Source organism: Triplophysa dalaica, chromosome 1, assembly GCF_015846415.1.
Source record: "Triplophysa dalaica isolate WHDGS20190420 chromosome 1, ASM1584641v1, whole genome shotgun sequence".
Classification (NCBI taxonomy): Eukaryota; Metazoa; Chordata; class Actinopteri; order Cypriniformes; family Nemacheilidae; genus Triplophysa; species Triplophysa dalaica.
In genome coordinates this window covers 22748259-22772449 of record NC_079542.1, presented here as the reverse complement: position 1 = coordinate 22772449, position 24191 = coordinate 22748259, and the positions used below count along the sequence as shown (strand labels likewise).

Below are 24191 nucleotides of genomic sequence, written 5' to 3'. Positions count from 1 at the left end.
CACATGAAATTTTCACTTGACTTGTTGTAAATGCAAGGGAGGTTTAGTCTGTACACACCAGACCCATCCGGAGAACATTACTTCCTGGGACATATGAAGCCTATATTAATCACGTTACGCTCCAGCGTTTTGGACTTCCGTTGGCAGAACTCTCTCTCTCTCAATGGCTCTGGTACACGCTTCAGATCTGAAGTAGGGCTGGGCGGCATGCAGGAATATTCCTTTAACGCAGAATAAATGTCAACCGTAAGAGATTTTTCTTTTCCGTGTATTTCGCAGAATGTAAATAAGTAGGCGTGTTTAACTTGGTGCTCTGCAAGTTGGCAGGTATGATGAAAAAAAAACCATGTGAATTAATCTACCCGTAACAAATTAACAAATTAACATTCTTTTGACATCTTTTCAGTCTGTAGTTCCATGATCCTCTCCAGTCCGATGCGTTCTCTCTCATTTGTTTATATTTATATTTTGGGTAAAGACTGTAATAATAAATCTGATTATCAGAACTTAATCTGATATCTTTAGTACATTTTCTTAACTTGCCTACTTTTTAACTATGGTGAGCATTTACAGTAAATGAACTGTAATAAATAAATAAGTCAATCTAAGAAAATTGAGGTATAAAATATAGATAATCTGATGCCAAGAGAGTGGCTGCAAATTCCCCAAAACGACAAGGCTAACTCGCTAAAAAGGCAACCCTTTTTTCGGGAGGGGCAGAAACCGCGGGCCAAGCCCTTAACCCAAGATTCAGGTCTGCTTTATATAGCCAGGGATCAGGAAATGCGAGTTGATTTAAACCACAGACTGACTTTCCTCTTTGAAACCTGCGGCCGGTTCTGTGGTCCAGATCCAGTAGGAAAGTCCTCAATGTTGAGTTGATTGTACTTTGGGAATAGGCCTTTAACGAAGCATTTGAAAGAAAGAATCTCAGGTATGCCAACTTGGCAGCGGATGCTGAAGATCGGGGATGGATAGCGAAAGTGTTCCCGGTGGAAGTGGGCCACTGCAGGGGCTTTGTTTCCAATTCCACTGCAAGGCTGCTTAAGAAAGTGGGGATCAGAGGACATGCCCAACGGACGGTAGTCAAAGAACTTGCCACAGTTGCTGAGAGAAGCAGCAACTGGCTGTGGTTGAAACGGAAGGACGCAATATGGACTGCCAAGTGACCATGTAATAAAATGGTGTTGTGTGTTGTAATGTTAAAACTATACAGAACCAGGGGCATTGAGCATACATTAAAAATGCCAGTGGGGCTAGAACAGCCTTAGCAAATCGGGTGGCGTGTATGGTTGCGTTGATTTTTGATAATGTTTTTTAATGTTATGCCATACGAGACTGGGGGCACTGAGCATGCATTAACAATGTGGGTAGACGAGGCCTAATGGTAAGAGAGCCGCACTCACTCATAAGAATTACCGGTTCAATTCTCAGGACGGCGGATAACGACTTAGCGACCTTGAGCTGCAGTGATAGTTGCCCATTGCTTCTGGTGTATATGTCTTCACGACTTGCAGTGCTTGTGTTCACTACTTACTGCGCTGGTTAAATGCAGAGGTCACCATAGCTGACAAATAAGTCACTCTCAGAGGACAGGTCCAGTGGAGGATAATCAAGAACTGGCCAGTGGTGCAGAAAGAAGAAACCAATGGCTGTGGTTTAGGCGGATGGACACAGCATGGGCTGCCAGATGACCTTGTAACTATTCAACACGCACCAAGGTCTGATCAACCTTTGGTGGGCCTCCCTTGGCTGAGGCAGTCTTGTGATAAAGGGCCGAAACACCCAATGAGGCTGAGGTGCACAACTTACGATCTGTTGCATTGATGGGAACCATACAAAGGGCATTATCAGCAGCACCTAACCAAAGGCATCTTTCACCCAGGATAATGGATGTGATGAAAGTGGGACACACAACTCACGAGACGCCTCTCTCATAATGGCAAGGAAAGGTAAGTATGCTATGTATTTCTATAATCATTTATCCCCCAAACACAGATGATGCCTACCAGACGAACCCAATGAAACATCAATCCTCCTTTCCTTTCATATTATTGACTGCTTCCCCCATCACGCATAAGGCGTGGGAAATGTCCTATTGGGGAATTCAACCGTTTAAAAGTGGGATTATAAAACCTTGTCCTATTAAGCAAATCTGATAATAGGAAATTGTTACTGTGAAATATATATAGTTACTGTGAAATAAAATTACTCATTCCGTGAATTGATTTTTGGTCGTTCCGCCCACCCCTAATCTGAAGTCATGTTAGGTTGCTGTAGAAATCCACCTGCTGCTGTTTTACGGCATAGCTCCACTACCACCGACCTCACGCAATCGCGCTTTAAAATTGTTTTATTTTCTTTAAGTTGTTGTTGATCTTGTGCGATAGATGAACAACGGTTTATTGATATTTTGATACTAAATTATTTAGAGGCTATTTTGTCCTGTCATTCTCCCGCAGCCCGCACACACAAGTGTCTAACTGACCACACCCATCAAATCTTGTTGCAAAACATTTCCTAGCTTTTATTTTTTTTATTAATGATGTAATTAACTAGTCGACTTGACTTTTATCATATATTAGTCGACTCCTAAACTTCTAAGGTCGTTGTAAGGCCCCTAGTGTATTGCGCTGCCCATGGCGAAGCTTATACAGCAACAATATTTAAAACACTGGTAACAGACAATTGAGTGTTTCAACCGCATGGGGGAACCCGTGAGCAAAAGTTCTAAAGCGTTGCTTTAATCCGACTTTCACAGGTTTTCAACTGGAGTTTAGTAAGATACAACAATTAAAACTGTGTCTATATATTTGATGCGTTCTCTTTTCTGCAAAGAGCCGTGCTCTCGCATCATTTAAACATTCACAGTTGTTTTGTTTGACCTAAGTGGATGATATATACTTTATCAGTTTATTGATATTTCTTCGGTTTCTTCAAAGTCTTCAAAGAGCCTTCCGAAACGCTCTGATTGGCAAAGCTGACCAGGTCTGTGGTGATAGGTTCCCTGCTTTGTGTGTGTCAGAGCCATTGGAGTGTGTGTGTGTGTGTGTAAAGATTCCTAGAGTCCCACCCATACGTTATAAGCGAGTTCCGCTCCATGAGCTGTTGTGATTGGTCGGTCCCTCTCAGTGCACGTGAATTCATAAGATTTGGCTTCTGGCAATAAACAGTTACAATGGCGTCAACTTCACTTCATCATTTAAAAACATGCGGATCGATCGAAGTGTTACAGAGGTCTGCTAGTGCAAACGCAAACGTCAATCTTTGTAAGAGATCACGTTTTTTCTACTATGGCGAGGGAAATGACACCGGACCGAATGGCATCAGATTGGATATCATCACTAATGACAGAAGCGTTAGTTTTGCTTTTTTAATTGGACCCGAGATGGATAATAAATCCAGAAGATTGACTAAGAGACTGCGAGCAGGACTTCAGAGGACATTTCATAGAAGTGTTTTAGACAGAGTTATGCGCACACACACACAATATAAATTCATTACAAAGAACAGCTTTCACAGCCAATGTTAAAGACATGGAAGCTGTTATTTGACCGTGGCTGCTTTAAGTTTTATAAATCGTTATACTTTGTATGATACACATAATACCAATTCATAAAATTAAATCTTAAATGTACAGATTAAATAAAAAATTAATTTAATCCTCCATGTTTGGGACGATGTGTTTAAATAAAATTATAAATCTGTTTGGTCGTTGGGACATACTCTTCACATCCCAGAAATGTTATTTGGTACGTTGCTGTGACGAATTAGGTCGATTCCATTTACGTCTTAAGGAGGTAATCACCACATCCCATAAATGTCTAATGCTACGTCTCACAATGAATATGGGAATCACAAAGCTACGATGCTGGAATGTTATTTGGTACATCGTAGCAATGAATATGGTCCGGTCCAGGTACGTCGTCAGAGTGTAAATGTGTTAGCTGGGTTATTAAGATTCATTCTAAATATGATATATGCACACTTATGTCTTTTTTTTGCAAGGCTTCCCTAGAATATTACTATTAATTTAAAAATGGACTGATCTGTCCACAAGACTTTTTGGGCAGGCCTGGGTGAGCAATCGCTTTTAGATAGAATGCATCTTTTGTTCCGAAGCTTAATTTTCTGCAATTATACGTGTCTTATACATGCATGGGCAACTTATAACTCACCAAAGACACAGAAAAACACGTATTCGTGCCATATGACCCCTTTAACTAACTAATTTGATTCATCATTCAAAATTTTATTCAGTTTTGTTACTTGATAGATACAACCTCTAAAATAATATTAACATAACACCAACCATATGGAAGCACATTACAGGAAATACACAGAATTGTTTCAGTCCTAATCCAAATCTTATTAAACTGCTTCATGTTAATTTATAATTTTCTTTGTTTCAGATCTTTTTATGTACAGGGTGGGATGTGTATGTGGGTATTATCTGGAAGACTGGACCATATGTTCTAAGAGCTGGATTTTAAATTCCGTGCCAGCGTCATTTGACTACTGAGTAAGTTGTTTACCAGAGTGCCAGAAGTGCTATGATTGTTTCATTTTTACATTCAGTATTTGTGAAATGGCCTTTCTACATGAAGGCAGTTTGATACGCTTTGCTTTTGTCAAGCTTGGCTTTGGTGTTTCTCTTAATCTCTAATTGCAGCACATGATCAAAAGTGATTTTGTTTTTTACTCACGCCAGCGAAAAAGATGCTCACAACTTTTTAGTCATAGTCTGGAGGCCTAAATACAATCATGACCTTTAGTTGGACAGGATCGAATGAAAAGATTCATAAAAACTTGCTAAAGATATGAGCACTTGTATGACAGGATTTAGAAATTAGTCACTGAGGAAAATGCATCCTGTGCTCCATGAAGTGAAACATTAACACATCTGATCATGCTCATGGCCTCAAGCTTGGCCAAATGACTGGATCATCAGTACGTCAAAAGAGTCTAGAGGAAGTTTCCCCCCCAGGTGATTTTAATTTAGTCTGTGACATTTAAGGGCAATGCATTTACATTGCAGAGGACCAAGTATATTTTATGGTCACCTATAGCTCTTTGGTTCACGACCTGACACTCTTTTTAAAGGCTGTGCAGGTAGAAAACAATCTGTTTAATTAGTAAACAACACTATGTACCTGAGGTTTGAATTTAAAAGCATCCTAGTTTTCTATTGCTGCAAAATCAATTTACGCTGCTTTGTGATCCTGAGAACCAAACACCTTGGTTCATTGTAATATTAAATATATTGTAAAATCACATTGTAATTTTCAACATAATAAAGATGCAGATTAATTAACATCTACAAACAATAAATTAACAAAAAACACAAAATAATCATGTAACTAAATGGTGTTCCTACATTTATATTTTGTCATTAAGTCATGTAGCTTATTTGCTTAGCCAATATTTACCAACAGTGTTTTGATTTTTAACTGAATGCAAAATTTCTTATTTAAAACTAAATAATAAACATAAGTTATGTACATTTATGCTTTTTATTACTGAATATATCATAGTTCATAGTCCAGGGCTGACTTCAGTGTTTTTTGAGTGATCGTCTATTAGAGGAACAGAATACAGGCTTGTATATGTGTACTAATGTTGTTTTCTGATAGCACAGAATGTAGCACGTCTAAAAGCTTTTCAGTCCATATTTAGATCCATATTAAGATACCGCTTTACAAATATTAGCACTAATCTAATGTCTCACTGCAGAGTTTTTTTATGCAATTGTATTTTTGATGTACCACATTTTTAAATCCGTTAAATCCGGCCATTGTGTAGTTAAATGTTATATGCATTGTCCTTATGACAATGTAGCCTTACCTTTTTCTTTGAGTCCTTCTAGTTTGTGATAAACACAGTAACTGCCTAGAGGGGTTGATGAGCCAGTAAGAGTCACTGTACGACCAATTGCTTTAAAAGGCATTGAATTCTACAAATCGAATTAATGGAGATTTTATTCAACAAATCACTTTTCCAGTCAGATCAATAAAGTATCTTTCTTTCTCTCAATAACCAATTTTATTGACAAGGGATGTTAAGTTCCACTTACTGTAACTATTTAAACTGAGTTGTGAGCTGTCTGTTGTGAAACATGTGCAGTATGTCTGTTGCCTTTAAAAATAAAGCAAATAGATTTTTCCCCACATGTGGCCATGGACAGGAACATCCTCAACCCTTTCACTGTCCGACATGGATGACTGGGCAGCACTAAAGATGTTTTTTTCATCTTCTAGCCTAATTATCTCTGGGGATCCTTGACAGAGAAAGGCTTGACAAGAGAAGCTTTCCTGTAGCTCAGTGGTAAGAGCATTGTGTTAACAACGCAAGGTTTTGGGTTCGATCCCAGGGGATTGCAAATACATATGTAAAAAGTATAGGATAAAACAATGTAAGTCGCTTTGGATAAAAGCGTCTGCTAAATGTAAATGTAACTCATACATACAAACAAGAAGTTTAATGGTTAGCTGTACTGAAGTATTTTACCTGTATAGACTTGTCTCCAAAGGGACCTAATTATTGACAATCATCTATTACAAATAATAAACTATGACATGAAATATAGTGCCATTTACTTGTGTAGTGCCCAGCCAGTAACGTTGGTGCATTGTAAAGAAAAATATGTATTGGCTGCCCTTAAAGCTTAACAAAACAAGGCAACTGCAAACATTTACTTTTGTTTTGCTTAACTAACTACTAATTTCTTGCATTATGAGACACAAAGTTTCCTACTGCATCTAATTTTACAATTTTCTTAAATTAGCCATTGCAAACCTACTGATAATTTTTGGTTACAATAGCAAGCTTCACAAGACAAAGCGAAAACAGGACTATTTACAGTAGGTACAGAAAAAAACATTATAGTGAGGTACTATCACGTGTAGCAGGTACACACAAGCACACGACAAGGGGTAGAATCCAAAAGGTGATTTAATAACAAAATCCACAAGGAACCTCACAGAAAACCAGGAACGACCACACGTAGAAATAAAACAATAGCAGACAAGGAACTGAAGAACACACATGGCTTAAATACTTGGGGAAACGCAATCAAGGGAAAGAGAATCAGGTTAGGGACTAATTAACTAATAAAGACATCAGACACAGAAGGCAAAAACATCCCAAAACAGAGAACAACTGTGACAGGTACATTGTCCTATTTTAATTCTCTGTGCTGTAGAGAAGCTGCTTATTACGTGTATCTAGTTCTGAGCTTGGAGACTTAGGCAAAGTAAATAAATGGCTTATTTTTTTATTGCTTTGTGCTGACAGAGAGAGAGTGTGGGAGAAGAAAATCCAAGGTAAATCATATTTTTACTTGGATATTTGTTTCAAAAATGTTTTTTGTTATGTACAGCTTTTTTATCCTCTTCAAGCATTACTTTTTCTCAAAATGTGTTGCCTTTTGTGGCATGTGCCCAATAATCTCATATCAGTTTATCAGTCTAACCTGTTCGGTGTGGATTTATGAATGTGGTTTAATATCACCAAGATTAAACGAGTTTTAATGAAGCGAATAGTGTGTCTGTAAGAAATGCACATTTGGCCTTTTGTGTCTGTACAGCTTGTGCATTTTCATTTTATATGCAGTATGAAGCTGTATGAGTTATGAAATGCTTTAAGTCATCTGTAAGAGAAATTGAAGTGTTCTGCTTCAGCCAGTCTCTGCCTGTTGATGAATCACCTCATAGGTTGAATTATGAGGGTTTTGTCATCTCTGTGTCCTGCTTGATCACATTATTTCCAGGGAGATGATTCAGAGCAGATCTCAGACTGACACACAGAAGGCAGCACTACATTCACATGCCAACTGCCAGGAGGCACAATTTACACAAATTACAATGTGATATTACTTTAAGCAGTTGATGTTTTTGCTTGGGATACTATAGAAATCACTTTTTTCTAGTAGGGATCAGTGCTGTGACCAAAAAACACATTTAACCAAGATTGTTTATTAAAAATATTTTTTGTTCATAAGAAATGTAAGCTCACTTCTAGCTTCAACTCTATTCCTTATGTAAATGTAGCTTAGTATACAATGCTTATTATTGTTTATTTAGGCAAAATTGTAATTGCTCCGTCATTTGTAAAGCACTTTATCAATAAATGTATGCATTAAATTATTTACACTACCGGCCAAAAGTTTGGGATCAGTTGACAAAAATGTTTCTCATGCTCTTAAAAACGTTTAATCTGAATGTTAATGTTTCAATGTGCCGACATATTAATTTATTTCTAGGAAACTAAATATTTATTAAAACAATATTTTCGAAATGGATTCCTTGGACAAAATAATGAATAAAACGCAGCAATAAGAGTCCAGCATAGATGGAAATTCCTTCAATACTGTTTAAAAACTGTCCCAGAGATGAGACATCAAGAGGCTGGCTAATAAAATGCCAAGAGAAGGATTTTGCAAATTCTAGTCAAAGGTGATTTCTTTGAAGGTGCTAAAATAGAACGTAGAGACTTTTGATCGGTAGTTTATATTGCATAAGTTAAAAACAGTAATTGTGATTTTGCTTGGCAACTGTAACCAACCTACACTTACATTTAGTCCATTCTAGATATAATTGGTACATTGTGACAAATTCAAAACATTATAATTAACTGCCATTATTATTAGCAAAGCAGATATAAATAAATAGTGCATCAGAATCTTGACTGACTGACACATTTCTACTGTCCCGGTTTTGCGTGCCAGTGGCTGTAAAATCTGAGCAGTATAAATGTGTAAACTGGGCTTGACTACGAAGAACATTTATTAATACTGTCAGCTTTAAACAGCTAATTTTAGAGTCTTGTATTTATGTCTGCATTAACTTCACATAAAAGGTTTCTCTTAGCCAGCTGCTTTTTAGAGACCAATCTGAACACAAGACATCAAGCTGCGCTCTTCAAATCCCTTTGACAGGACTGACGGCTTTAAGCGTCAGACTAGAGACACATTCAGATTGCCTCAAAAGGTGCGGCCGCTTCTGCCTGCCAGTAAAATCTGTTCTGAACTACAGTAATGGCATTGCATCATAATAATGAGGAAAATAATTTCATTAAAATAAAACCAGCATAATATTGGATGAACCGCAAAACCTGTGCTGCCTGTGCTAACCTAAGCTATACTATTACTTCACATTTCAATAAAGCACCACATAACTGTACACACTTTAAAAACTGATTCAGGGCATCTGCACCTCCATGACATTGTTTTCTATGAACTCTCAGTGCACCTGACTCATTTTAATAAACCGTTGCACTTCAAATATGGGCTTGGGGTGAAATGTTTAATCTGTCAGATCCTAATTCATTTAATATTCATGACTGTAAATCCCACCCAGATCTACACTGACCTTTTTTATCTACTGAGTATGTGGGTATGTTGTCATGGCAAGAGAAATGTGTGTGGGAGAGAGAAAGCTTTGGAAATGTGTGGACGTGAATAGATGGGAAGGGCTAATTTCTTATACAGCAATTCAGGCCAGGGCTCTGAAATTTGTGTCTATACATTCAGACCCTGCTATTTTCGAAACCTCTTCTGCCTTGTATGGATGTAATGTTTTCTTAAGCAGCAGGAAGCACTTAATGACAAGATTACTACCAAACCTGTTTGTTTAGGGTCAAGAGGGCTCCCTGACATGAAGGTTACTGAGCAACGGGACAAATAGTATCAGGTACATGTTTTGACGTTGATAGGCGCACGTAAGGTTCTGTATGAAGACAAAAACTTTGTCATCAATTATTCAGTCATTGTGTTGTTTCTTTAAAACATTTTAAAATAATGTTAGAAAATCTGTTCATGCAAGATAAGTATAAGGTGGTTTATAGTGAAGTCAGAACAGGATGAATATCAATGACAGTGGCTGCAGAAGGCTGCACTTGGGAGAAAGAGAGAGTCATGTTTACTTTGGTCGACTGTTATGAAACTTAGTGATTTTTAATGTCAGACAACAAAAAAACACAGTCTTCTTTTACTGAGTGAACAGCATAATTCAGGTTTGGGAAAAAATGGTTGCAAAATTTAATCACCAGTGAACAATCTTTTTTAATGAGCAGCATTCAGACAACACCAAAAATGAAAAGTGAAATGACTCTTATTTATTTAAAGTGCCTTTTGGTCTATTTAGTTGAAGTGGTATTTTTTACTAACAACAGAGGCTTTGCAGAGTTTTTAGCAACTTATGACTAGATAAAATAGTACATTGAACAGCTTGTTTGATTAAAATAATAAAAAATGTTAAAATGTGTTAAAATTAGTTAAATTTAGCCAACTTGACACTGAATATAGCCTACTGAAAAAAAATGAAACTTTTGGGTAAAATTGCTTTTTAGATTGATGCATTATAGATTATATTAACATTGCTGGAGATTTCCAGTTTCACAGACTTATTAATGTTTCCTTTATGGTTCTGTTGGTATTTTGAAGAGTTTTTGTTACATGGTTTAAAATGTTACTATTGAGAACATTGATTACATTTTTTATATATAATTAAAAGCAAAAACTGTACTTTAATCTAATAAATATTAATTTATTTCAAATTGATTTTTACTTAGGATCAATGTCAATTTTAGATAAATATTATTCAGTTAAGGTCCAAAAAAACTTTAATTTGAGGTTAAATTTTTTTATAAATTATTGCATGACTTGTTGGAATGCTTCTGTCATGATTCTGTCCCATCTTGGGTTGTTTTTCTTGATCTTGTGGCAGGATCATGACAGAACCTTGTGTTTTATGTGGACAGAGACAATTTTGACACTTATGGGTTGCCATACTCTCTATTCGGTCTTGTCATTGTTCCGGCCCTCTTATTTCCTTGTTAGTGCTCGTTATGATTTCATGCCCCCACAACTGCCCTCTCCTGATTTAGTTACCGTTATAATGCCCTTGTGTTTTCTGTCCTGTGCTGGTACATTGTTGGTGTCATTGTGGTGAGTTACTGTGCTTTAGTTAGTCTAGTTCAGTGGTTTAGCACTGAACTAGACTCTTAGCACCAACTTTGCTAAAACACCTGAAGAGGCGAATCAGTGACTTCAGGAACAGACACGTTAAATTTAATGTTGGGCTGCGCAGATTGTTTGGTATATCGCATTAAAATACCGTGAGACCGATTCAAATGCGTACTGCGCAATCTGCACTTGAATCTCTTTTGCGGTACTTAAATGTCATACGATGATAGATTTTCGCAGCGCCGCATTAAGTTGAACGCATCTATTGTAAAGACGCTGATTAGCTTGTTCAGGTGTTTTATATCAGAGTTGGGGATAAACTCTGCAGGAAAATGGATCTCACAGGCCAGAGTTGAGAACCACTTGTCTAGTTTATTGTGATTAAATGTCAATTGTTGTTATTATTCTAGTTTCGTTAATCCTTGTCCTCGTTGCCATGTTTTGTTATGTTACCCCCTTGTGGGTGTTTGTTTTGTATTTGTATTTCATTAAATGTCTTGTTAACCTCTAATACTTGTTGTCTGCGTCTGGGTCCTCTGTCCTTGTCCTCACCACCGTCGTTCATGAGAGCTTCATTCCGATTAGCAAGTCGCGACATTTGCAGGTTCGTTATTCCCAGATAACACTGTCTCAAAACTAAAAACAAATCCTTTTGACAGGATTTTTGACAAATTAAATATAAATGTCTTTTATATATAACATTTTATTTTCAAATGATTAAATCAAACTGACTGTTTGTGACATTTTATCGTTTCTTACCTTAAAACCGAAAGTAAACAGCTTTACCTCACAGAAGGTCTGAATTCTGAAAAAAATTTGCTAATCAAATATTTCAAATTCACAATTCATGTCTTTTTTTTTCTCTTGTGGCAAGTAGGCTAATGTAATAAGGGGGATAATGTACAAGCAGCTTGCTGTACAAGAGCTTTCATTGTGATCATAGACATCACTTGAATCACACTATTGGGGGGAATATTTCTGCGATAACCACCTGCTGCCTGTAAATTATCCGTTACTTATATTTTTATGAAGTAAATGTTATTTTAACAGTATTTCAAAGATAAAAATATACGAATGTTGACAATATATTTGAACTATTAATTATTTGAACCAAAGTGCAATACAATACAAACAAAACAACATAGAACTACAGCAAAAATGCTATATTTTCACTCTATGCTAAGATTATTTAATTGTGTCCGTAATCTACCACAAGTAAAGTGAAGTTCATGCTACTATAGTAGATCATAAATGGCTTTGGACATGCCAGAGTGGTGGTTCAAATACAATATATTGAACTAATGGCACATTTATAGCACATTTTATTCTCATCAAGGTATTTCACATTTACAATAAAGCATTATAAACTGGGTGGTTTAAAGTGCATTTAGGAGTATTAATGAGAGGCTGGCAATGGAATGGGGAGAAGGCATCGTGATATTGTAAGTTAAGAAGCAGCAGACTGTATTGGTCAGAGGGGAAAGAAGAGCTGCACAATTGATCTTTTAAAGATCCCGTGACATTTCATAACTCGACAACTGCAGAGAAGTTTTAACGCATTTTGCATTACCTCATTCGATCGAAAGATCCACTTCCCGAGGGTGGAGAACTTCTATCTGTCAGCTGTCATCTGTGTTTGAGATATTGTATAAGTATACACGGGCACATTGCCATGTCACGTCAGGCATAGCAAAATTTAGGAAGTGCTGGGAATCTTTAGGATGAACATGTTTCTTGTGACAGAAACAAATTGATTGTCATTTCATAAATAATGTTGTCGCTCTTGAGGAAAGTAAAGGATTAGGTAGTCATTCAGAGTGAAAGCCTGAGGCGTGAAGTTGATGTCCTTGATTTCGGTCTTTGATATGGTTTTCTAGATGAAGGACAGCATTAGGGGTGCGTAGGTTCTTTGATGTCGTGTGTTGTGCAGTAGCCACTTGTCTGATAAATTTCCTGCAGTGATTGTCTTCACCATTTATTGGAGTGGCTTGTAGACATCAACAGAGTATTTGTAGATGTCAAGCATCCTCTTGATGCTGTATTGTGAATTAAGAACTATTTGTGGAATGCTAAACACACCTGCAAGAAGTTCTCACATAAAACGTAATCATTGTTGTGTCTTCTTCAGACACATGATGTGAAGTCTTGCTTATGTGAATGCAGAAATCTCTCTCTTGTTTTCCAGGTTTTCATATCATTTGTGGCTCTTTAATGGAGGGTTGTAACTATTTTGTCAAATTACTTGGTCAGCCACCTCCATCTTACAGGCTGATTCATGAGTGTATTGTGGCATTGTCAAGCACTTTTTTAGTTGTTGTCTGTACATTTGTGTTGTGTTGTCTTTTGCTGAAAATGACTGTCAGCTGCAATCTAAATAATATGAATCTGTATTGGTATTACACACAAATACTTTAAAGTATTTTAATTTCAATTACACTACTAACACTCTTTACCAAAGTGTGCTGTCACTGGAGTACATAAACAAGAATTGTGAGATGCACGGCTAATGGAGAATTAAGATGTTGGCCTCTGTGCACTTCACAGACCCTCTTTGAACACAGTGACAATGAAATAGAGGAAATGAGATGCTCAACATTTGAATAAAGGCCACGTACTTATTATAGAAGACGTCAAATAGCTGATTAATGATTACAGAGGCATGATTGCTGAATATATTTTTTGATCGTATCAAAGGAGCAAAGTCTGTACCATTTGTGTTACTAGGCAACTTCTAAAACAACATAATGTTTGCTGTGCAGATAATGATATAGGATTGAGGATAAACTGTCATCATTGAAAGATGGGTAAAAAAATTTGGAATCGACTATTGAGATTTTACATTGGTTTTTGTATCATATGGAGCAGAGGTTACTGGAGCTCTTTTGTTTTGGATTGTGTAAATAAAGGCTGTAAAATGAATGGATGGTGAGATTTAGATGTAATGTCTGGATTCAGGGAAAACCTGGGATTGTAAAACTGATGGGGGGTGAACATGTCCATTCCATTCCATTTTCTACCGCTTATCCGAACTACCTCGGGTCACGGGGAGCCTGTGCCTATCTCAGGAGTCATCGGGCATCAAGGCGGGTGAACATGTCATTATTTAAAAATGAGACAAAATAATAACTCTACTAGATACATATATATATTTTTTTCAGATTGAACACACAAAAAGATCAGTGTAAGGACAGTTGTATCATAAAATTCAGCCTCTATTGTTTTTGCACAGTGTTGATTTAGTTGAAAAAGATTTGGTGCATCGCTTTATAATCAGGGTATTTTCCGTCCAGTCAATATTCTTTTTTCAAATAAAAAACAATACGAAATAAAAAAGGAAATTATATTTTTTTTCTATATTTTGATAAAACTGGGAAAATGAAATAATAAACATCTTAAATTGGTGTATTTTTAACCGAGCTACAGTACATATTCTCATTAACAGTAGCAAAGGTCGCCGAAAGGGAGAGCAAAGATGCTATGAGGCTAAGGCCAGTTTTCGAAATGTAAGCCTTCTTTTTTAAAGCCTTGATCACTAATATTTTACATTATAAATATGTCTGATGCCACCTGAAAGGGTTTGTATTAAGGGTGGTGTGCTTAATGGACTGTCTTCTAGAGGTCTGCATGCAGGACCCTAAACCTAAAGCAGTACGAATTTGTGCGGCGATTAATTAAATATTCGTATAAAAGACGGTAACGGTCGGGTTCTGGGCCTACTTTGAACGGGAGACATCCTTATAACTGATCACATGTACAGCCTGATCTGACGAATGTATTTTGCGTGTGATGCGTGCGTTGATCAGTTGTACTTCTAAGTTTAATTTGCATACGTCAGCCGCCAGACAGAGCGGGCACCTAGAGAAGAGAGAGAGAGCACCATCCCAAAGAACCACTGAATCAGAATCACTTTATTACAAAGTGTGTTTACACACACAAGGAATTTGACTTTGCAACAGGAGCTAAGTGCAGAAGAAAGAGTACACATGGTGCAAACATAGTGCAAATATACTTTAAGATAGAAAAAATTTGAATTAAGTAAAAAGAATACTTCACCATATACAAAACGAGAAAATATATAGACAAAAAACAACGTTTAAGTGTAAATATGTGTTATTTAAAGGTTTAACCTATTGTTTCTTACAATGTACAGTTTCCAGATGCTATGTGCAAGTGTGCAATATGATGGACAGTGGGTAGTAAGAGCTTTACTTGTTCAGGCTAAGTATAGCCTACGGGACAAAACTGTATCTGGCTGTTCTGGTGGTCAGTGCCCTGTAGCGCCGGCCAGATGGCAACAGTTCGAAGAGGGAGTGAGCTGGGTGAGTGGGGTTCAAAATGATTTTCTTAGCCCTTTTTCTCTTTCTGGAGGTGTAAAGATCTTGCAGGTTGGGCAGGGGGGGCACCAACAATCCTCTAAGCAGTCCTGACTGTTCGTTGTAGTCTCTTAATGTCTGATTTAGAGCCTATGAAGAACCACTGAAGCACCAATATATGGTTCCATAAAGCACTTAAAGTGGTATATACTAATACATTTTTAGTATAGCCTTCATTTTGTGTTTGTTATGGAGAAATGTTCAAATGTGAGATCTTAAATGTAAGATCTGGAAGTATGATCTAAATTTAAAGGCGATCCGTCAGTTCGGAAATCATTGTGGTTGAACACCGAGTCAACACTCAAAAACAAGGGGAGAAGTTTCATCATCAAACAAAACCATCAAATAAGTGCAGACATGCATTAACTTTAAACAAAGTGACTTAACACACAACATTTTGAACATTTTGAAATATTCTCTTTGTTTATGGTAAGTCTGGCATAGTGCAAGCTATATATATTTACTGACGTCATGTACACTGCTGTCTAGTTCAGAAATAAGTGGTTATTAATTATTTTCTTGCTAAGGATCTCATCGGCATATCCTGCTAAATGCCATAATACTTTGTATAAATGGACCTGAATGACTGTAGTTGCTTAGCAGCATCTTTGCTCTCCATGTTGGTTGCCACTGTTCATAATAAACGTACTGTAGCTTAAGGTTAAAAATACATCCTTTTAATCTGTTCATTATTTCATTTTCCCAGTTTAAACTAAATATAGAAAAAGGTAATCATTTCTTTTCTATTTTGTAAATATAAGTAATTTAAATATTTGTTTTTTTTTTTAAAACGAATATCGAATGGACGGAATATACCCTGATTCTATATGTCCCATCGAACATCATTTCAGTGTTCATTTGTGAACATTTGTGAATGAAAGTTATTCAGTTCTGCCAAATTTCAAGTTGTGTTCACACAGACTGTGTGTGCCTGGTTTGAACCCTGGTGTTCCATACATCTTGTTGCCATCCCTGCTTAGAAATAATAGAAACCCTCACGGAAATTCTATTGAATTTAATATAACTTCTAATGGCTTAAATTACTAAACCATTATACAAATTACTAAACCATTATATATGGGTCTTATTCCAGTAAGTTTTAATGTTGTTCTATTGGCTCCCATTAGAAAATCAGTACTCAGAAGAAACCACCAGAGACTATTAGGCCTGTAATTTCCAATAAAACAAATTTCCCTTATTACCATTAAATCCATAAAAATATCTGTGATGGTTTCTATTATTTTTTTAGCATAGATATCGTTACAAACATCTCAAATGTGGATATGCTACAATATCTTAATTGGTCAACACAGTTTGTTCATGATGTTTTTACTTTCCAGTCTTCTTCTGTTTGACCTGAAAGTGTACTGTAGTGTTTTATACATATAATTATGCTTAATCATTACTTTGAAACAAAACAGTAAGCTTTTGTTAAAGCCTGCATGTGTATTAATTGTTTGGTTCTGCATCATTTGAGTACTGGGCACAAACAGTTCTGAGATGTATTATTTCTTCATGTCTTCCGACAGCTCACTGAAGTGCCTGCTACTCTCTTCTGTTGTCATGGCCTCCACACCTCCTCCTCTCATGAAGAAACACAGTCAGACTGATCTTGTGAGTCGCCTCAAGTCTCGCAAGGTCCTGGGTGTCGGCGGTGAGGATGATGACGGGGAGGTGCACAGGTCGAAGGTAACTGCCCGCACACATATAGCAGCTGTTATTGTCATCACGTACCTCAATAGTGGACATTGAGTTAAGAAAGCCTTTTATTTTTTTCACATTTTCAGAACTCTTATTGAAGATGTGTCGTTTAACTAGCACATAGCAACCCGTTTTCAAAAGCTGCCATTGGCATATGTTAATAGCTAAAATGCATAAAAAGTGTTATGCTATCATGTTAGAGATATCCTGAAGGTTTGTTAAAAATCTCGGGAACATCTGGGAAAGATATCTGGATAGCTGAATGCCATCAATTTAAGAATGAAACAATATACTGCACACAGGGCTGTTTACACAGATGATGTGCATGGATGTCAAACCAAACCCAAATTTATAGTGCATTAGAAACACACCTGCCGATGGTTGAATAGAGTAGTTATGGCACACTGTGGAACCACATCTGTGTTCTGGGACATTAATGGGCCACTCTCGCTCATCCCAAAGCCAACCTGCAGTCACATCACATCATTATTAATGTCTCGCAATGAAAGCTTATTGGCACAGCTTTGGTCTTTTACCACACGACTCACGCTTGGCGCTGTTAAAACCACTTCACGCCACTGCGCTCGTGGACTTTGAGGTAGTCCACATGAAACATGGATGGCACTCAGACACGGCTGCCCTCTCCGCCTTTCAAGCTCTTGGTAGGGTCACAGAGAAGGATCAAAGAGAACATCCATTAAAATAGCAGTCTCCTCTCCATTTCGTCAGATATGGCTCATTGGTGAATCTGTGTGCATTACTTCAGCTCCATATGAGCTTTAAAGTGGATGTAACACACACAGTTTCTGCAAATCTGATATTAAAGTACCTATAGAGTACTATTGCATACATTGTATATTTGAAGACTCTTTAGTTTGATCACATTTATAAAAGACACATACAGGTGTACGATTATTTCAGAAACAGGCAACATCCTGTAAGGATGCGCAGGGGGGTTGGAATCAAAGCATGAGCACACAATACATCATCGCATTATCACTGCACGTATGCACCGATTGCCAACAAAACATAGACATATTACTCAGTTTCACTTACCGTGTGCGGTCAATGACCAGCATCTCTTAGCACTAGGACTACTCGACTATCTGTTACAAACATTCTCCAAAGCCAGCGTTATATCAATCATTTATACAACATTCCTCACCGAAACGCAGTGAACAAACAAACTAAGGCTGTCAACGTTAACGCATGCAATACATTTTTTCAGATGAATTCATAAAAAATGTTTAACGCCATTAACGCAACATCAGTTTATTCCGTCATCATTCTCTAACGTTTCATTATATAATCAGCCTCTTATTCACATGAAGGCCATTAAAGTATTTGGTTGTATTGATACAGCGACAACGGTCCTGTCTGGTGAACACATGGGCTGAAGGCTGCGTCAGAATCTGTCAGACACGCACCAGTATTAACTTCTCTTACATGCTTGAATGAACAAAAACACACAAGATTATGCCAGAAAGCGTAATTTGTCTGTTATATTTTCGCCATCACAGTCTTCCACGAGTTAAATAAAGTATTAAATTAATGCAAAGAGTAGTGAAAATTGGAAGCGTATTTTAGACCTGCTAAGAGCGGCAGCAAGGGGCAGCGTACTTAAATGTGATGCTGTGACTCCTTTCAATAATGTTAATCAATGGATAAAAGATAAGAAGACATCAATGTAATTTTAATGAGGAATCTTCTGTATTTCATGTATTTAGCAATTAAGACTGTAAAGTGTTTGAGAACTTAATTTATTTTCTGTATATTTCCAGCCTGTTAGAGAGGTAAGAAGGGCACACTTATTATAATGGGTTTGATGAGTAGTGCTCTTTCATCTCACTCTCGCGGGTTGATGCGTGATCATACTTTTCCTGTAGAATAGTACAATAAGGGACTATGAAAAGTTGTTATGAAACGGAATTCCATGTTTGAAAAAAAACTTTCCGAAACCTATACGAACGCTGGGGGAGTGTATCAAGCACAGAAATACTATGTCATATGTCCAACTCGTTTTTTGAGAAGTTGACCATGTCAAGCATGAAAAGACAGCAGATTTAACATTGTAAAGAAGTAAGAATCCATGAAACACTGTGGCACTACCTCTTCTAGGGAGGCTATGTTAATAAATCAGTAGGTTCACTAGTCCAAGTAGATCATTTTTTAAGTGCAGTCTTATAGCTCCTACAGGAAACTTTAGATGATGAATTCAGTTCCTGGGGATTGCATAACCTTTTAACCATAGTACCATAAGTTGGATAAAAGGGTCTGCCGAATGCATCCATGTAAATGGATGATACATCTCGAGTGTTTGCCACATAAATGTTTCCTCAAAAAACTAATTTGTGGTAGACGAATGATTTGGTCTGTTTTTCCATTAGTTCAAAAGATTTATGCACTTTACTCAGGACATTGATTCTCTGCACGGATAATGTGGGACATGATGTATTTGATGTATTCCATTTGATTTCCCCATTAACTCCTCACTAAAATAAGCTATTAGGCCGTTTTTTTTTTGTGGTCAGACGAAAATACTGTGTAGCATCTGTCATTACAGGTCTTATGAGAAAACAGAGTACTCCCTGTTCCCAGCAGTTATAGAGATGTGTTAACCCTCCCAACCCCCTATCCCCCCCCCCCCCGCCCATAACAACCAGAGCGAGGTGTCGATTGAGTGGAGGTCTCCCACAGCAATTGACATATTTTTGTTTCTAAGTGCTGAATGCTTTCTGAACACTATATCTCTGCAATCATTATTTTTTCTGAGAAAATCAATGTTTTTTTACAATCCACTGCCTATTTACTAGTTAATTACACCATATTTTTTTGTATTGAGGTCTTTACAAGAGCAAAATACTGTGTTTGGCACACAGCCTCTGAAATGTCATCTGAAAGAATAGAAGGTTATTGATTATGGTCTAGTAATTAAAATAGGCTTAACGGATAAAAACAAACAATAAAAAAGAATGAAACATATTTATAAAACAGATATTACGCCTGTATATACATAATATTTACTGAGGTATTCCCGAGAGGCTCAGTGACACACACCCCCACACAAACACACTGTCTACCGAGTGACACTGAGATGCTTCAGACATACCACAACGAGTGTCTCCAAGGAGAAATGCTGTAGGAGTCTTTCTCATAGAAAGGTCACCGGAGTACAAATGCCACTTTGCGAGTACTGATCAGAGCCAGCTTCTCCAGATTACAGCAGCCACTTCTCAATGTAATCTTTGGCTTGCTTCATAATATGACCTTTTCCATAAGCTTTCGGCACCTCGGTCCCCAATCAGAAAGGATCAGGTTTTCATCAACTCTAAATTACCCACCCTGCAAAGGCTTTTAGTGGAGAATGATGGAGAGGGGTGGATGCAGCTCTCTCAGGAGAGACTGCATGTTTAATGGCTATTGGGATATGATGATTTTTTTGCCATAGAAGTCACATACATAATTTAGGGTTGAAAATAGAAAGGAACATAATTGTGCTAATCTTTTATAGAGCACATCAAAGAATTTGCAAAATTACATTTCTGAATTTACCTATTTGTTTTTTCTTATATATATACTGTATATTTTTATAGAACAAAACAAAGTGTGCTTTTGATGGACGCCTGAGTCTTTGCTAAGCCTTCCTTGTCAAGTCTATTATATTTTATTTTTGTTCTATTTGCTCTCTCTGTCAAAGATAGTGAAAAAAAGCTGTTGAATGAAATATCACAGGCATAACACACAGATTCCAGACTAGTCGTGTCTTTAAAACAGGGTATCAAAAGATTATGAGGCACATGCTGTACAAGATCAAACGCTAGATTTGCAAAATGACAATGGTTGCTAGGGTAAAATTGGTCAGCAATTTTATATTTACATTAAGGCACCTTGAAGACGCTTTCTTCCAAATCGATCTACAGTGCATTCAAGCTACACTTTCTGTAACTTGCATCACTCACAATATTTAGATTTTTTTGGGTAACTTTTGGGTAATTCGAGCGTAATGTGACATTTCAATCAAAACTAATTTACTAAAACTAAAACAAATAAATTGTCAAAATGTATTTATCACCAATATATTAAACAATCTGTATATATTTTACTCAATCCCTGATAAAAGAGTCCAGACATCAGAAAAATATCAGTCTGTGCACAAGTTTTCCCCTTGAATTCACCATGTTTTTTCTACAGTAGCCCTAAATGGAGAAACTGCGAGAGCGTTTTGAAATACGCGATTTCAATCGGCAAAGAAGAGAAAACGATACGAGATCTTAGTCCTGTATCAGCTACCGTAGTGCTTCGAACCCCTCCTCCCCAACAGGCTAAACGCTCACAGGAGCTGCCTCTGATAGTACCGGAACGGGTGGAAACTGCTTTGACCCAGATCGTTTGTTTACTGGAATATGCTGTGATTGTCCCCAACTGTCAACCAAGCTGTCGAAATACAGTAGTGCGTAAATCTTCAGTGGGCGGGGTCACACGAACCAGACATTCTGTGGAATAACTGCCTGTAGCATTGTTTTTGGAAAAATCAATATAGGAACTTAGCATGTTCCCTGAATGTCTACAAACATATTAAGGTATCTTTTAAATTTCAAATAGTAAAATTATACAGCTCCTTTAAACACAGCATACTCCCGCGGCAACTGTAGTATTCCATACATGTCTTATCTAAAGATGAGAGTTTGGCTATTTAAGGAAAGGTGTTTAGATTGTAGCACTTTCCACATGCACATCTCCCTCTATCTCATTCGGTCTGAAGGATCTGACCTCCCCTGAGGCCAGTAGCCTACATTTGACAGGGATGAATAGGAACACAAAGCCATCATTGTGAAACCAGCCTCTCGGCCGTCAGAATTGCCCTATTAAATCAAAACACAACTGAAACATTCCTATTTGTCTCTCCAGATGCTGCTCTGGAGTTTTCAATTTCACATAATAAAACAGTGTCTCTCTACAGGGCCTGTTTCAGACCTGGCAATCTGAGTTTTCAGCAAATCTGATAATCCTACTTTTGCAAATCAGCCCCTTACAGAAATGTTTTCCTCCGATTTGACATTTTCCTTTTTTTACTGTCCCGCCTGGCTCGGACTTATAGAAATATTATATCTTACAATGTTGATATTATTGAAGCATCTTAGACAGAGTGTATTTCCTCTAAACATTCAATAAAATTAAACCTAAAAAAGTGATGTAATTTAATTCTCTTGTTTTGCAGATCAGTCAGATGTTGGGTAATGAGACAAAGTTTGCAGGACGTGAGCCCTTTGGCCTCCGGTGAGATGATTCAGATTCTCTTCAACTCCTTGACTTCATGTCAGATGAGCCTGTCTCTGTCTAGGATATAATACTAATTTAATTGCTCCAAAGTTCTCTGCAATTTTTTAATCCTTTAAGGTTTTGTTTATCTTAATAGAGGCCAGTTGATATGATATGTAATGTCTTTTGCTCTTCATTTCAGATTTTGGCTCCTCACCTCTGCTCTGCTGTTTACATCCACATCTTTAATGGTGAGCAGTTTAAACAAAATGACTGGTGCCCTGTCCTAATAATGCTTATAATGAAGCCCTCTGTCATGTTTTACAAGCTAGATGATGTAACCATCAGGCATTTAGGTTTCAGCGAAAGGATATAATCACTCTGTTCCAAAATCTAATGAAGTGTCAGCTTAAGGAAATGGAAACTCTTGTGACCGATGACCGTTTCATACAAATTTTTGCTCCTCCCGCAAAGCCCATGAGAGACTTGACTCACAATTGATAACAATAAAGTCAATAACATATGTCTTGATTCACATAAACACCAATGAAAAAATACTTTTTCATGATTTTTTTTTTTAATCTTTAACACATTGGGGAACACTTATTCACTAATAATTACATTTTGCCTCAATAAACTTTTTAATTTGGTGCTAATTAATACTATATAAGCTAATTTGGTGACAGGGCAGGATTAAGGGATGTAGAATTGTTCCCTATACAAAAGTTTTTTTTATTGATTTTCAGTAATCAAACTTAACACAACGAGAAGAAAAATGTAGTACATAAACTCATTTCAAAATACATAAATCAAATCAACAGATATGACAGAAAAACTCTAGAATTAAAGATGGAAACAAAAAACAACAACAAAAAACAACAAAAATAAAATAATAAATAAATGTATTGAATAATTATCAAGACTTTCCTCTCAAGACCACTCTCTTCCTCAATCCTACTGATCTAGAGCCAAACAAATGATCTATAATAAGACTTAACCAATTATGACCTAAGTTTCGTGAGAGAATGTGATTCAACCCAAACCAATATTCCCCTGAAAATAATATCTTGTAAACTGGTCGGGTGGTGTTTAAGATCTGGCCTCCATGTCTGGTCAAACATATTTTTTTAATTATGAACACTGCGGTTAGTCTCTCCATAGGCAGCACTCTGAAGATTTTGCGATGCCAAAGTGATAGAGGTGGGGGCACATAATCAAAATGCATTTTCTTTCAAGTAGCAAAAGCTTATCACAAAGTAAAAAACCCATTAGCTTCCAAAGCAGTGCCTTTTTGGGGCAGGCCAAGAACCCAGGGTCCTTATTAAATATTATTTAAAAGATTACACCCAACTTGCGTGCCACATCCTCCCAAAACTTTGAGATGGTTGAACAAGTGCATGAAGGTGCCAATCTCCTCTTGCATTTATTACATAGAGGAGAGTGCTTTTTATCCATCTTATGTAATGTACGAAGGGTAATGTTGTCTAAGAAGTATTTTGAAGTGGGTCTCAGCCAATCCATTACAAGTAAAAGTTCTTCTGATCGAATCAACTGCCCTATCCAATCGTCATCAATATATTAATTACAGAGATCCTTCTCCCGATTGTGCCGAATATGATCGATATTGCCAGGGTCCATTGAATAAAAAAGAGAAACTTTTGAGATAAGGTGTTGTGTGTCCTTTTGTTTTATTAAAAAAATCTAATTTACAAAATATTGACATATCCTCTGGAAGCTTAACAGCATCCGATAGAATTAAAGAATCTGAAGGTAGCCCCAAAAAGGGTTGCGTTCAAGCTTAAACTTTTCCTGTAATTGGCAGAAAGTCATCAAGGAAGTGTCTAGATAAAGATCACCAACTATTTGAATTCCCAATGGATGCTATCTATGAAAAA

At 37.0% G+C, this 24191-nt stretch overlaps 1 protein-coding gene across 2 annotated transcripts in view; it reads left to right on the top strand.

Moving 5' to 3' along the window:
- The window catches only part of tp53i11a (tumor protein p53 inducible protein 11a), a 33785-nt gene that overhangs the window by 2479 nt on the left and 7115 nt on the right, over nucleotides 1-24191 (top strand). The window contains exons 2-5 of one of the 2 annotated variants that reach the window (XM_056749570.1): nucleotides 4413-4522; nucleotides 16866-17025; nucleotides 22256-22314; nucleotides 22499-22547. In XM_056749570.1, coding sequence (XP_056605548.1) covers nucleotides 16900-17025; nucleotides 22256-22314; nucleotides 22499-22547 — 234 coding nt within the window. In that variant the 5' untranslated portion in view covers nucleotides 4413-4522; nucleotides 16866-16899. The remainder of the gene's footprint in view (nucleotides 1-4412; nucleotides 4523-16865; nucleotides 17026-22255; nucleotides 22315-22498; nucleotides 22548-24191) is intronic. The other variant, XM_056749578.1, reaches the window with a different exon arrangement.